A 14,153-nucleotide genomic window follows, 5' to 3' on the forward strand; every position below is an offset into this window, starting at 1 on the left:
AAGTCATTTAGACTGGAACTAAGCAGTGGTTGTCACCAGTATCAACAACTGGAAATACAAATTATTTCCTAACTATTCTAAAAAATTAGCAAAATAACAAAGTTACAGTAGGGTAGTGTAATAGGGTACCTGATATTAAGCTGTGGTCAAACAAGCCGCTAAAGGGTTACAGTACGAAAACTTATTGTTTTTTTAAAAAGCATTTTTTTTTTCAATCTGTTATTTGTAAAATGTTGGTCCACTGTAGTGAAATTTACTCTTGTTTTGTCATCAATTTAATTAATTCCGTCGTACAAGTAGACAGTAATATAATATATGATAGTTTCGTGGTAATATTACAGTAGTCAGTGCAGTACTTAATTAAATCATGCAATTCTTAAAGGACCACACCGGTGGTATAGCATGTTTAACCTATGAAATAATTGTGCTGCTCATGGCTCTATTCCAAGGCATGTACCAGGCTATATGGTGAATACACTGCTTGCAGGTACAATTTTTATTTTATTACAGCTTCAAAATATGGCTAGCTTGCACTTAAACCAAATTAAATTTTCAATTGAAAAGGCTGAAACATGGTAAAGTCCTCATAGTAATAATTAAATGAGTAACTCTGTGGAAAGAATCATCGATATCCTTGAATAATCAGTCTTGCACTGTAACTCACATGACGTTGCACCGGACGCCAGGCAGTTGTGAAACACTGGGCATTGTCAAAGGCAATGTACATAATGTAGCTTATTAGCATTATTTATGGATTATTAGTGATATAGAATGAATCATGTGAGAGTAGGGGGCTCTAACTTGTGACTTTTTGATTCTCCATGCCACAGTTGATCATACTGGTGAGTATTCTGCCTCCCTACTCTAGTGCCCTGCTGTGGAAATCTTTCATGCCTCTGAATTACTATTACAGAGAAGCTGTTGAGAAACATCAACAGGACCAAGTCAGCACACAATTCTTTGGTGATATCATCCGCTGTGAAGTACTTCTTTAATTCTCAGAGATTCAAAGCATCACTGTGATTTTAGTGCTGACCATTAACAGTACGAGTTAACTAAAGATGAAAACTGTTCTGTTTGACCAATCACTGAACAGTGATTGGCCAAACGTGTGTTTTTTAGTGAAAGCCAAACTCCTGCCCCTTTTTACATTTAACCTCTGTTTGGGTGGCCTTGGTCAACCACTATTATTTCTATTACGGAGGGGATTTTTCATCTCGTCTTTCCCATCTTCATCTTGCCATGACACTTACTATAACAGGAACTACCGCAGAGACAATTTTGAGTCCTTTGGCAGGTGTATATACAGTATGTCTTTGTCTATGGACAGAACTTAGCAATACAAAAGCATCACAACTGTGCAAGATACAGTCATAAAACTTTACAAATTTGTAGTTAACAAAAAAATGAAGGCTGAGTTTGAAGATGTGTACAAGAGACTTGGATTGAACTTCAAATTTAAATACTCAGAGTAGTCAGTGGAACAACTGCAAAGGAAAATACACAGGAAAACCCATAAAGTCCATCACTCAATACAGAAAACACTTTTTATTTTTTTACCATTTATAGTCAATGTTGGCACTCATAAAGAATCACAAAAGTCGAATAAACAGTCCAAATGTCCAGTCAGTTCCATTTGAATTAGATGATCTTAAGGATAAAAAAAAACTGGTTACAGAAGAGAAAATGTTCTTCAGGCTCTCCTAAGCATTGTGTGGACAGAAATATAATAAAAAAATGGGAAAAGCTGGTGGCAGGAATCACAATCACTTCATCAGAATACAATTAATACAGATAATTACAAGTACTTTTACCTGTACAAATCTTATTCCATCACATAATGAACTGACTGACAGATGCAGAGAAAACAACATATCAGACTGGTATCAAAAATGACTGAAGACAGTCTTGTAATGCAATTCCACCAGCAATGGTTCAGTCAGTATGTTAACTTTCGGACCCATCACTACTTAGTAATCACTACTACATTACTATCTGAGTATTCAGTAAGGACACAGATCATACTCATCTTTAAACTTGGCCTTAATTTTGATCTCAACTATACACCTGCAAAGTTTTGAATGGTTCTGGCACATTGATAAAATCTGTCCAGAGAGAACCACACAGACAGACATGACTACATGCCAGAATACTCAAACTCTGTGGTGATTCTTATAGCAGTTGTTGATTCCAGGACCATAATGACACACACGCACGCATGCACACAAAAGAGTGTGCGCTACCAGTCAAAAGTTTGGGCACACCTTCTCATTTAATAGTTTTTCTTTACTTTCATGATTATTTCCATTGTAGATTCTCACTGAAGGCATCAAAACTATGAATGAACACATCTGGAATTATGTAGTAAACAAAAAAGTGTGAAATTAGTCAAAACATGTTTTCTATTTTAGATTCTTCAAAATAACCACCCTTTGCTTTGATTACTGCTTTGCACATTCTTGACATTCTCTGGGTGAGCTTCATGAGGTAGAACCTGAAATGGTTTCAGTGAGAATCTACCATGGAAATAATCATGAAAATAAAGAAGAACTGTTGAATGAGAAGGTGTGTCCAAACTTTTGACTGGTAGTGTATGTGGCTAATTAAATTGAAACAAAGAAATAATGACCACGCAAATTATATCACACTATATGCAGTCCCTTCAACAGGTGCAATTCAAGAGGGTGTTTACCGATTTCAAAACTGACTATCTAAGTGAAGGCTTTAAATATAACAGTGCCAGAAGAACATTTTCTTTTTGGTACTTTCATAATAAGTTCCTTCCTCCTACAGTCCAAAGACATGTGAAGGTAAATTGGTGATTCCTAATTGTTCTAAATTCTAAATTAAATATGCAACATCAGTGGAGTATACCTTTTCAAAAGTTTTTTTGTTTTAAATTTACTTTTATATATATATATATATACAGATGACAGGCATTCTTTCAAATCTTGGCTTTATTGTACCAAAAAAGCTGCTTGGAAGTTGTAGTAGTTGAATGCTAATAGTATTTCCAGTCTCAAAATGTTCTAGTGTTATCTCTATTAGCTAGTGCAATAGTTAGGCTTTTAATATGGACAGAAAACAACACCTTTGACAATGAAATCAATATTTCACCAGTTAGGAAAGAAAGATAAAAGACATTCTCCGCAGTCGATTACACGTAACACGATTACACTGGAACAAAGTCTAATTCAGAAACAGGGCATGAAGTTTAATATGAAGTTAGCTGCTGTCATTTTTACTATTTTTACCATTTAAACACAGTTCATTCTCATCGTGGCTGTCCATACATTCTTCACATCATGTTTTACAAGTTGAACTGCTGTTTTCATTTCTCCAGCTTTCTGTAGTTATCTGAGATAGTGTGTAGTGATGTGTATGTTTGTGGAAATGCAATCCAAACAATTTTTGTGAATTTTCCTGCACATTGGTTGCAGATTTGTGCCCTAATATACAGGTTTTTCCACATGTATATGCGGTATGATTTGTTATCGAGTTAGCTAATTGATTTCTGTCCTCCCTCAGAAAAATCACAAAACTTGTTTGTCAGATTTGTGTCACTCTGGGAGCCTTCTGGTGTAACAATTAGCTTCAGTTCAGTGTACTTGTAGAAAACATGCTCACTTTAACTGTATTTATGTAACTCACTAAACTTGACTAGTCCATGGTATTTACATGACGAACGTTAGAATTGGGTGGTGTTCTTGTAATGGCAAGTAGAGAATCTGTCTCAGTATTTTCTCATAAACTAGCTAATACATTGGACTAGTTTGATTCAGGTTTGTGTTAGAAGGAAGCCAAATTAGTCAGACTGCCCTTTTTGTGGGACCTGATTAACACCCTAATGTGTGAAGATGAACTCCTGTTCTTCTTAGACTTAGTTTGATTAAGCATTGCACACCTGCAAAAAGATAACTTTAAGGCAGTATTAAGGTCAATTCATGCTTTCTGCGTCAACATGTCCAGAAAGATCTGCAAGAGTTTGTGTGATGTACGAGAGGTTCACCCATCCATTCAAACCCATTATGATCTAACCCAAACCCTGTCGGTTGTCCACGAAAACTCTTACATTTTTGAGTGCATGGACTGTACACAATCTGGGCAAGCTGACTAAAGAATGACAAGTGGTGCTTTAAACAAAAGCTTGTTATGAAGAAAGTCTGTATGGTAATATTCTTGACAATCCACAACTTTATACTTAATAATTAAAAGAGTTGTTAATTGAAGTAGTATCTGCTGGATGCTGGAGGTGCTTTGATTTGTTCATGCTGTCCATCGATGGCACCCCAACACAATAGGAAGTTCTCCAGAAATCCTGTTTTGTGTCTGCCCATTGGGCTCAGCACACCTCAGAAATAATTAGATTAACCCGGTGCTAGAGCCCAATCTGGGGCATTGCTACTGTCTGTGAAATAGACCAATATGTACCTATTGCACATCTACACTGCAAGGGCATTAGTGCACATTCTCCGAAGTACTGTTCAAGCACAGACAACCTAACGCATGTGTCTGTAATTAAGCCCTTTAATTCAAGCAGACTAGAGAAGTAGTTTAATAGCAATAACTGCACATGCAAGGTGTTCGCAAGTGTCCATGTGACCATCAACAAATGAACATAATGAAGGTGTAACTCTTCCTCCACTCTGCCCATACCTGTCCAGTACCAATATATACACTCCATTATGTGCTAGGCCTTAGCTGTAGCTGCTGCACTGAAGTGATACGCATGTAATGCACAGCTGATGCCCCTCAAGGTCTCTCTGCTGCACATACTATATTCTGTATATACTATATTACCCACTGGTAAATCTGTTTGTTCAGAGAAAAATACTAATGATTAAAGTGAGTTTTTGTATGAATACAAGGACATCACCCAAGCCTAACAGACCACAGGTCAAGTAATTTGCAGGACATGTATGATGTTTAATATTTTGACATGATGAAGAGTTTCTAATCTTAAAGTTGTGTCAAAGGTTTTGATTCAGATCTGTAGTATGTGGTGTTTAATTACTGACTACGTTGTAGGCAAAGGACAAAATAACAAAAACCTTAAAAACGTTTTTGTTCAGATTTAGCAAATATTAATTCAATTCAGTGGTCTTTTTTTTACTTTATGATTTTGGAGAAATCCATTATGTGACGCTTATTCATTCTATTGTGATCTTTGTCACAAGCAGCACTTAATCCACCTACTTTATTTTGCAAGGTGTTCATGTTTTTTGTCTCTGTATGTTTTTCTGCAAAAGTTAGTTTTGATTTACAGATGAGGCGATTGGATAAAGAATCCTCTCATGAACTGATTAAATAATAACCATACCCAAAAACCATTTGTATTCTCTTATCACACTGTAACCTGCAATGCCTCATGGTAAAAGTCTTTACGTGCATGCTCTTACAGAAAAGTTACATAATACTACATACACCACTAGATACATTTTGGATTGGGTAATCTGAGACTTCGTTGGCTATGTGTTTGCAGTGATGTGTAAAGAAAATCCTTTTTGTCATTTAAACCAGAATACATAGGGTGAGCAGAGGTGGAAAGTGAAAACATATGCTCAAGTATTGTACTTTGATACAGTAATTATTGGACAGTCGCCCTTTTGTCCAACTTGAATTTAAGCCTGCAATTTAATCTGCTTTTACCTGTTTTGCCCTAACTTAATTCCAAGAAAGCAAGAAGAAGAATCTACTTCTTACCATTCATGCTGTGATTCCTTCTATCTGTTGTGCTGAGCAGGTAGTGTTTAGTGTTATTTAGTAGAATTTATGCATTGTCTACAGGGGTTGAATTGACACACAAGTTGGAATTTTTGGGTACAGTTTTAATTTAATCAGCATGAAGGTAAAAGTGAACAAATCGCTTCACCTGCTTTTTTTCCCCTAGCTGTGCCAATTAAACTCGACATAACTTTCTGTGCAGGTGCCAGAATTGAAGAGTTTTTCTACGAAAAATTGGACATGAAGGCACCTTCCAGGGTTACCAATGGAGAGCTGCTGGGCCAGTATATGGAGGATGCAGCAAAAGAATTTGGTTCTGAGACTCCATATGGTGAGTGTGCAAGCACCTTAAGACAAGCTTTCAATGGTAAGATTATGACTGTTAACACAAGGTGTAAACATATGCAGACTGTTGAAGAAATTTGCCTGTAGTCTTCATGCAAAGTGTGCTGTAGTGGAGTTTGCTGTGTAGGCCGACCCAGAACATTGCCAGAGTACAACATTTTATACAGGTGATCAATGGGGACTGTATCTAAATGCCAAAATGAATAGTGGCTGGTTTGTATATAGTTGCTAATTAATCACAAAGGTGATGAAATGTAGGTGTCTGGCAGACAACAAAAGGTAAGAGAACAAGGGGTCTGGCAGACTGTTAGCAATAAGGAAAGGTGATGGAATAAAGGAGTCTGTTAGACAACAAAGGGAAAGATAATTATCAATAACAATACATAATGGAATAAAGGAGTGGCAGGGGCAGTGGTAGGGGGCGTCTGTAGCAAAAGGATGTGCTGTTTTCTTCATCACCCCAAAGCAGATGGAATGCCATCTAATTTTCTAGACTACAACTGGAGTCGGCCCTGCTTGCATTGTTTCTGCATCTCATTCAGATACAAATGCAATTTGCACATAAGAGCTTATTCATGAGGAAAAAAATGAAATCAAAAAGGTTATCTAACTCTACCCCTTCTGCTATCTTAAGCTGGCTATCAAAAGCCCCATGTTTAGTTGACAAATCTGTCACCTCTGCTTAATTAATTAGAATAATGAGGATATATCCAGAGACATATTATATGGTAATATATAAAAGAGAAACTGGGTCTTGGAGCTTCTTTTGAAATATATAACTTTGTTCTCACAGAATTTCTTAATGATTTATTTGTTGACTTAGTCAGAGGTTGACAATTTACTTGGATATGGTTGTTTTCTCGGTTTTTCATAGTAATGAGAAAACTGATGACAGCAGTTATCTGGAGTTAAACTCTTAATTTTCTTCCGTAAAGTTTCTCTTTGTCCATCCCATTTGTATCAATAAGACTAAACCTAAATATTAGAAAAACCTCTCTGTATAACACAGTGCCAAGTAACAACAACACAAACTACAGCCTCAAAAATGATCATGCAGTAGTTTTAACAAAGACTGAACATCATGTTATTAATTGCTGTTGTATCAGACTGCATTAAGTTTCATTAAGAGGACCTAGCTAGAACAAATAAACTGACAGCTATGTGAGTAAGAAAACTGGAACACCCCAGTAAAGTGTTGAGATATTTGATATGCAAGTTTAGACCATTTTCTCCTACATTCAGCTGGATGCATTTAGCATCTCTGTCAACAGCATAAAAGTGAAACTAAGAGAGTTAAAGTGTTTCATTCATGTTGTTTTTTGAGCAACTGCATTGAAGGATCCCCATAAGCAAGCCCTTAATAACCATGCTTCATAAAAGCAATCATAATATGGTGTGTATGATGTTTATGTTGAGGGAAAATTAGGGAAAATGATATGTGCTGGAGGCAACAGAAACCAATGTGGAGAAATTGTAGCAGCTTATTGTAGCTGCTATAAGAGATGTTACTGAGCAGAATTTCATTGTACCCCTTGCAATGACAATAAAGCTTCTTAAATCTTAAAATCTTAAATCTTAATCTTAAACCTTTAGTTTTAGACTATTTTTAAGTTTATGCTGAGCTCTGTAGCTGAGAAGGATAGGTTAATTGCCAGAAACAAAGCTTTGTATCCAATTGGAGGTAGTAATTATTTGGGTTTTTTTTAGTTACCTTGTTCAGTATTTGTCCTCCATAGAATAAAAGAAGTGTTTGGAATGAAAATCCTCAAGTATTTTTACATACCTCTGTGTTCTCCCTCTCCATGTTCTTTAGCTTACAGTGTGATACAGGCACATGTATCAGTCAATAAATCAGATCCATTTCCCTTAATGAAAATCTAAGGATCAATCCTGCTTTGAATGAGCATCTGCACTCTACTGCAGCATCAATAGTCAGGGCATCTGTATAGATGTCACTGGGGAAATCTGTAGCTCAATAATTCAATAAGAGAATCCGATTTATGCAAGAGTTTGGCAGCCCTTCTGGTAGCTGGCTATCTCTATGGCCTCCACAGGGATTCCTTGAAATTTGGAGTTTTAGAGTAGCCCAGAATGCGTCTATTGATGTCACTGTCGGTTTTCATTTAAGTGTGACTTTTATCTGTAAACAAGAGTTTTTTCTCATCCTCAGCAATGACACTAATATTGTTTGATTTGTGCTAGATATTCAAACCCAATGCTACTCTGATGAAACCACTTTCTACTTGTAACATAAGAGTACTCTCACTGAAGCATGGCAGAAGTTTAAAGGATTGGTTCACATACATGACAAGATTTTTTTTTTTTAAATTTCCTCTTGTTGTATGTAGTAACTGCTTAAACCCTTATCTTAAAGCTGTTGTGGTTCTGCAAAGACACGTTTGTGACACCACCTTCAAGTGTCCAGTGAAATAACAAAGTCCATCCCTTTCTTGATTTAGATAAAGATTTACTGCTCACTGCGCATGGTCTGCAATGTAGTAACGCAAGAAGCCATAACACTAGGCTGTAAATCTTCATACAACCAAATTCATGTGGTGTGAAAGTGCTTTTATTGTTTTTGACCCAAAGCACAAAGGTAACACCTACTGGACCTGCTAGTGTCCAACATACGCTGAGCCTCCTCATTACACAATTAACTTTTGCTATTGTCACAATCTTGGCATAAATTAGTCAGGAGTTGAGATATCCATCTCACAGATTTCTGCTGCTGTCCCCTCAGTAACATACAGTATAGTAGTTCTTTGTTTGTGGCATCCAAAACATTAAAAAAAAAAAAAAAAAAATCTGCCAGTAATCACAGACCACACTGTAAACAGTTCTCTTTCTTGCTGCATTCAGCCAAATAAATAGTCTCTGTGTGAACATGGTATTTGTTGGTTATCTGAAGGTTAATCTTTATGATTTGATGTTTATGTCTGTAAGTAAGCAGTTCAGATTTTTTAATTCTTGAGGTACTTTAGGTGATTACATACTTTCATTTCCGTGTTGTGCAAACCTTTAATAATAAGGCAAACAAACACTGCAGAAAGAAATCTATAATGTAGAAGCCAGGCCATCTTTCATACAGATGAAAAATAATCTAAAGAATATTAATTGACCTAATCTTTCACAAAAATAAATACCAAAACAGGGAGAATACAACTAGCTTCTCATATCCTTACTCAGCTCTCTTTTACATTCATGTTGCATTTTAATTAGATTCTTTTACAAATGAATCACAAACTCTGTATTGCCTGAGGTCATACAAACTGACAAGTAGCTCACTGATTGAACTGTTCTGAAGTTGTCATTGTTAATCATTAGTGTATTCTTAGGATAATTTCAATTTCAAATGACAGAGACTTAAACCAAAGAAACTCTTAACAGATCTGTTTTATGAGGCAGGTGTGTCAGAGAGAGACGAGTGTATCCAAAAGATTCAATCAGGCTCCTCCACACACATTACAGCGACTGACAACAGATCAGTCTGTACTTCTAATGTGTTTATTTATGTTCTCTGGTGGTACAAAGAACTTAAGAGGACATACAGTAAATCATAGAGCACAAGGCTGCAAATGAATTGCATGTTTTAAATACTGATAAACAGAGAGGAAGAAAATGAGTCTGTTGCAGAAATCTTCTGGGACAATTACTGTGGGACCTCTCTGTCTCTTTATGGATTTTAATGTTTTGTATGCAACAGTCAGAACCACTGGATGTCACCAGAGCATCAGCTACACAGAACCGCACAAACAAGCTCATAGGACACACCTTCCTCCTCCACTGACATTTAATTTACAACCAGAAAGATTGTGTTCACGAGAGACAGCCAAAAATAAAAATCAACCCAGCAGCAACTATTAGTCCATGCTAGCATTATGAAATAGATTGAATGGCTGTAACAAGTTGTCGACAAGGTTCACATGTCAGTTTAGTCACCAGGGGAAAACTAATGAATCTAAGGCCAGAGGTATGCTTCCCACATCCTGTCACGTCCCCAAATCCATGCAGACCTTTCGTGAGACTCTAAGCAGCCTACAAATCACAGCAATCTGTGTGTGTGTCAGCAAGGGAGTATAACCAAGGCTTAACTCTGCAAACAGAACATGTTCATTTAAACTGAACAGTCTCATCTCCTATGGCAGTTAAATGAATCTCTTTTGATTTTAAATAGTCAAACAAAACAAGACATATTAAAATCTCAGTTAGTGCTCCAATGTTGATCACAGTTTTATTTATTTAGCAACATTTTATGCCCATTTTAAGATCAAATTATTATTCATGAAGATAATTGGTTAAAAGTAAATGTGAATGAAAACAGCTGCTAGTTGCTGCCTTGTACACATTATAGAACTGAAACATTATTTTTCTTAGCTTATGTAACCCAGTCTACATTCTGCAGTTCTACAGTTTAATTTAGCAGACACTTTTATCCAAAGCGACGTACATCTGAAAATAGATCCAACACAAGCAAGGATCTAGTCAGGAGGAAACAACCTGGATAAGAGCCATAAAACAAGTTCAAGTGTGATAATAGGACAGTGGTGTCTACAGGCAGTGAAGACAAAATAGGATTTGGGGTTTTTTTTGTTTTTTTTCAGTCAAGTGTAATGGTGTTCAGTGAAGAGCTGGTCTTTAGTCTCTTCTTAAAGACTGAGAAAGACTCTGCAGATTGAATAGAGTTTGGCAACTCGTTCCACCACCACAGAACCACAGAGAAGAGTCTAGCTATGGACCGGCCCTGTTGTGGTCGTTGTATCAGGCGTATTTTTGTTGGTCAAGCGTAGTGAGCAAGAGGGAGTGTAGACCTGAATGAGAGAGTTCAGGTAGGAGGGAGCTGTTTTCATTCTAGTTTAGAATGCAAGTTTCAGAGTTTTGAATTTTATGCGGGCAGGAAGCCAGTGAAGTGATCTGAACAGCGGGGTGACGTGCTGCTTCTGGCTGGTTGAAAACCAGACGTAGTGCTATATTCTGGATCATCTGCAGAGGTTTGACCGTGCATGCAGAAAGACCTGCCAGTCAGGAGCTGCAGTAGTTGATGTGTGAGATTAGAGAGCCTGGACCAGGAGTTGAGCTGCATGTTCACACAGGAAGGGTCTGATATTAGCATATTTTTTTGCAGAGCAATTCACTCACAGTGTTTAGTATTAAAATTATTGGTAAAATTGTTTAGAATTTTCAGTACTTGCACTTTTAGGGCAGCAGTATTTTTCTGTTGAAACAACTTCATATTTTAAATGAGAAAGCTGTCGGTAGTGATGGTGTTGCTGAATGTGCACAGCTGAAACAATGACCCAAACACATTACTTTCATTTGAATATCAAAAGAATGATGTTTATAGAAGGACAGATGGAAAAACCAGACTCTGACTTTATTTATTTATTTATTTTACATTAAAACAACAGCTTGTATCAAGATGCACAAAAGGCTTAAGTAAATTGAAAGCCCTGAAGCACCTTGTTTGGAAGACACATGAAATGTTTTGTGTAGGTATTAAAGCCCATTTTATGTATACAAAAACATTTTTGTAAATGTAATTTCTCATGCAGTAGGTGGCTGCAATACAACCAACGAATGAAAACATACTGACAATCTCAAATATTTAACTAGAAGTGAAAAAGAACTGTTTTAATAACAACTGCTGACCCAGCACATAAATAAGTGGTCAGTGCTTCAGAATCATTTGCACAACTGTGTTGAAGAAAACAGGACATATACTGGACATCAAGAGGGAAAACTATTGAGCTACTCATCCAGCTTCTTTCTGTTCGGACTAAATAATATAATGCCAGGGTGATTTCTCTTATTTTATTCTCTATTCTGTCTGTATACTTTCACAGGACTTGATATGATGTGGGATGAATGGTGAATAAAAAAGATTTTCTTGTGATAAATGAATGCAAATCCCCTTCTGGCAGGGAACACTTTGATCAAAGTGGGGGAATGTGAGAGAAGATTAGGAGCAGCAGAGAGGGAGTTCCTTCAGACGTCAGCCATCAGCTTTCTTACACCCCTCAGGAACTTTCTGGAAGGAGACTGGAGGACCATTTCAGTGAGTCTAGAAGAAAACATCTGTTCTATGATTACTGTTATGATAGCCATTCAAGTTATCAACATGCCATCCTGGGTGTGTATGAAAATGTCAAGATACGTGTATTAGCACGACTCGTCAGTCATCACTTTTTATCGTTTATGTTGATACAAATAGTCAGGTTCCATAAATAATGGAGATGTTAGGCTCTTCACTTAAAGTTCTTTGTGTTTGAACTAGGAATGCAATTCAATTTAATTGAATTTATATGCAATACAATGCAGTTTTAATACAATTTTCTTAAACAGTAGTCAGCCAGCATACTGCAGTCTTCCATCCCGTACATCATCAAATCATCTTCTGCCTTATCCATTAGTATACTTTTAATATGTTAAATTAATAACAACAACTTCCTAATTAATAATTAACAATTGCTTTCATTTGTCAGTTGGTTTTAAATGTCTTAACTGAATGCCTAGCAAAATGTAGAAACAGTGAATTGATGTTGGTATTCACCTCCTAAAGCCAAGGGTTGGAGAGATACCATGTGTGCTCTTCTCGCTTGAACTGCTTGTGCTTTTTTGTCTGATATGTTTCATGTCTTAGGAGGCCCAGGATAGCCTCCTTGAAATCTGGCATGAATCATGCCATGCCATGCTGTGCCACTGTTTATATTTGCAATTCCTCTCTGCTAAGCTCAACCGCTCACTAACTGTGCCATTGTAGAAAGAACGGCGTCTTTTGGAGAATCTGCGCCTGGATCTGGACGCCTGCAAAACACGTCTGAAGAAGGCAAAGTTAGCTGAGGCTAAAGCTGCGGTAAGTCCAACCTCACAGCCACACTCCCACATCCATTCCCACAATTCTCCTGATGATTAGCTCTTGGTGTTGCTGGCAGTAACCATGACTAACTGTCTGTATATCCATAACTTTTGCAGTGCGAGGGCGAAGTGAGTATCAAACATTTTTATAGACTTTCGGTATGATGCACTCCTTGGGTTGTTTTTCCCGCCTTACTTGTTTTGATTTAATTTTCTTAGCCATGCTGTAATTGCTGGTATGAAACTTATATCAGTTTTCCAGAAAATACAGCAGTGGACTGAAAAAAATAACTGACCGAAAGATGAGTCTTTTCAGAGAAACCTTGAGTATTAAACAGTATGTTAGGAAATTAACAGAAGCCATTGACCAAATTTATGACTGATTAGACTGTGTATTCTACTTTTGTAATCATAAGTATCAAAGCTTTTTTTTAGCCATCTTGAAATTACCTTTTTAATTGTCAATGTAGTTGTCCATTTCATCGCTAATAGGTTACCATCTCAGTTAAAAACAACAGTCATTTGTTCAGATCTCTGTGCCTTTACTTGCTGGGGAGCCTTTGTTTTTATTATAAACAGATTTATTCAGAATTGCCAGTTGTCTTTTCTATAAATTAATAGAAAATTACAGAATTTGAGATTTGGATTCGGTAACAGTCTGTACAGGTGTGTTTCCACCCGGTTGTTTTTATGTGCATTTTCAATTTGCACATAAAAATACCAAAGTGGAAATGCTAAAAACTCTGAACTAAAAATAATAATACTCTGAAATATTGCCCAAAAAAAAGCTTTAATGCTCAGAAGAGGTGGAAAAAAAAAATGTGTATTGATAGAAGATAAAAGTGACAAAATGGAGTGGAAACTGGTTTGGTGAAAACCCTACCAAGAGCACATAGCTGTAGAATTAGTAGTTCAAACTCTTCATTTCCATTGTCCAGTGTGCTCTCCGTCTCCAAGATCTCCATCACATTTGCGCAATTAGTGGTTGTTTTCCCTCGTTTGAGGTTTGACTGACACTCTTTAAGTTGAGACATCTCGTTTTGCCCTCTTTTTCTGCAAGTGACTGATTAATTATTGCTACCTACTGCTAATCTTGATGAAGCATTTCTTAATATTTGTAGTAGTGAATGGAAACAGCTATTCATTTCCATTGTTCTTCTAATTTCCAAAAAATTTGGTTGACTTATAACTCTTAGCCTTACATTTATGTTTAACTTTACCTGACTAATTAT

At 36.7% G+C, this 14,153-nt stretch overlaps 1 protein-coding gene across 2 annotated transcripts in view; it reads left to right on the top strand.

Moving 5' to 3' along the window:
- Window positions 1-14,153, top strand: part of LOC111587607 (endophilin-B2-like) — a 34,143-nt gene that overhangs the window by 2,138 nt on the left and 17,852 nt on the right. Inside the window, exons 3-6 of one of the 2 annotated variants that reach the window (XM_055011628.1) lie at window positions 5,927-6,055; window positions 11,988-12,121; window positions 12,827-12,919; window positions 13,039-13,050. In XM_055011628.1, the coding sequence (XP_054867603.1) occupies window positions 5,927-6,055; window positions 11,988-12,121; window positions 12,827-12,919; window positions 13,039-13,050 (368 nt within the window). The remainder of the gene's footprint in view (window positions 1-5,926; window positions 6,056-11,987; window positions 12,122-12,826; window positions 12,920-13,038; window positions 13,051-14,153) is intronic. The other variant, XM_023297630.3, reaches the window with a different exon arrangement.

Source organism: Amphiprion ocellaris, chromosome 6 (genome assembly GCF_022539595.1).
Source record: "Amphiprion ocellaris isolate individual 3 ecotype Okinawa chromosome 6, ASM2253959v1, whole genome shotgun sequence".
NCBI lineage: Eukaryota > Metazoa > Chordata > Actinopteri > Pomacentridae > Amphiprion > Amphiprion ocellaris.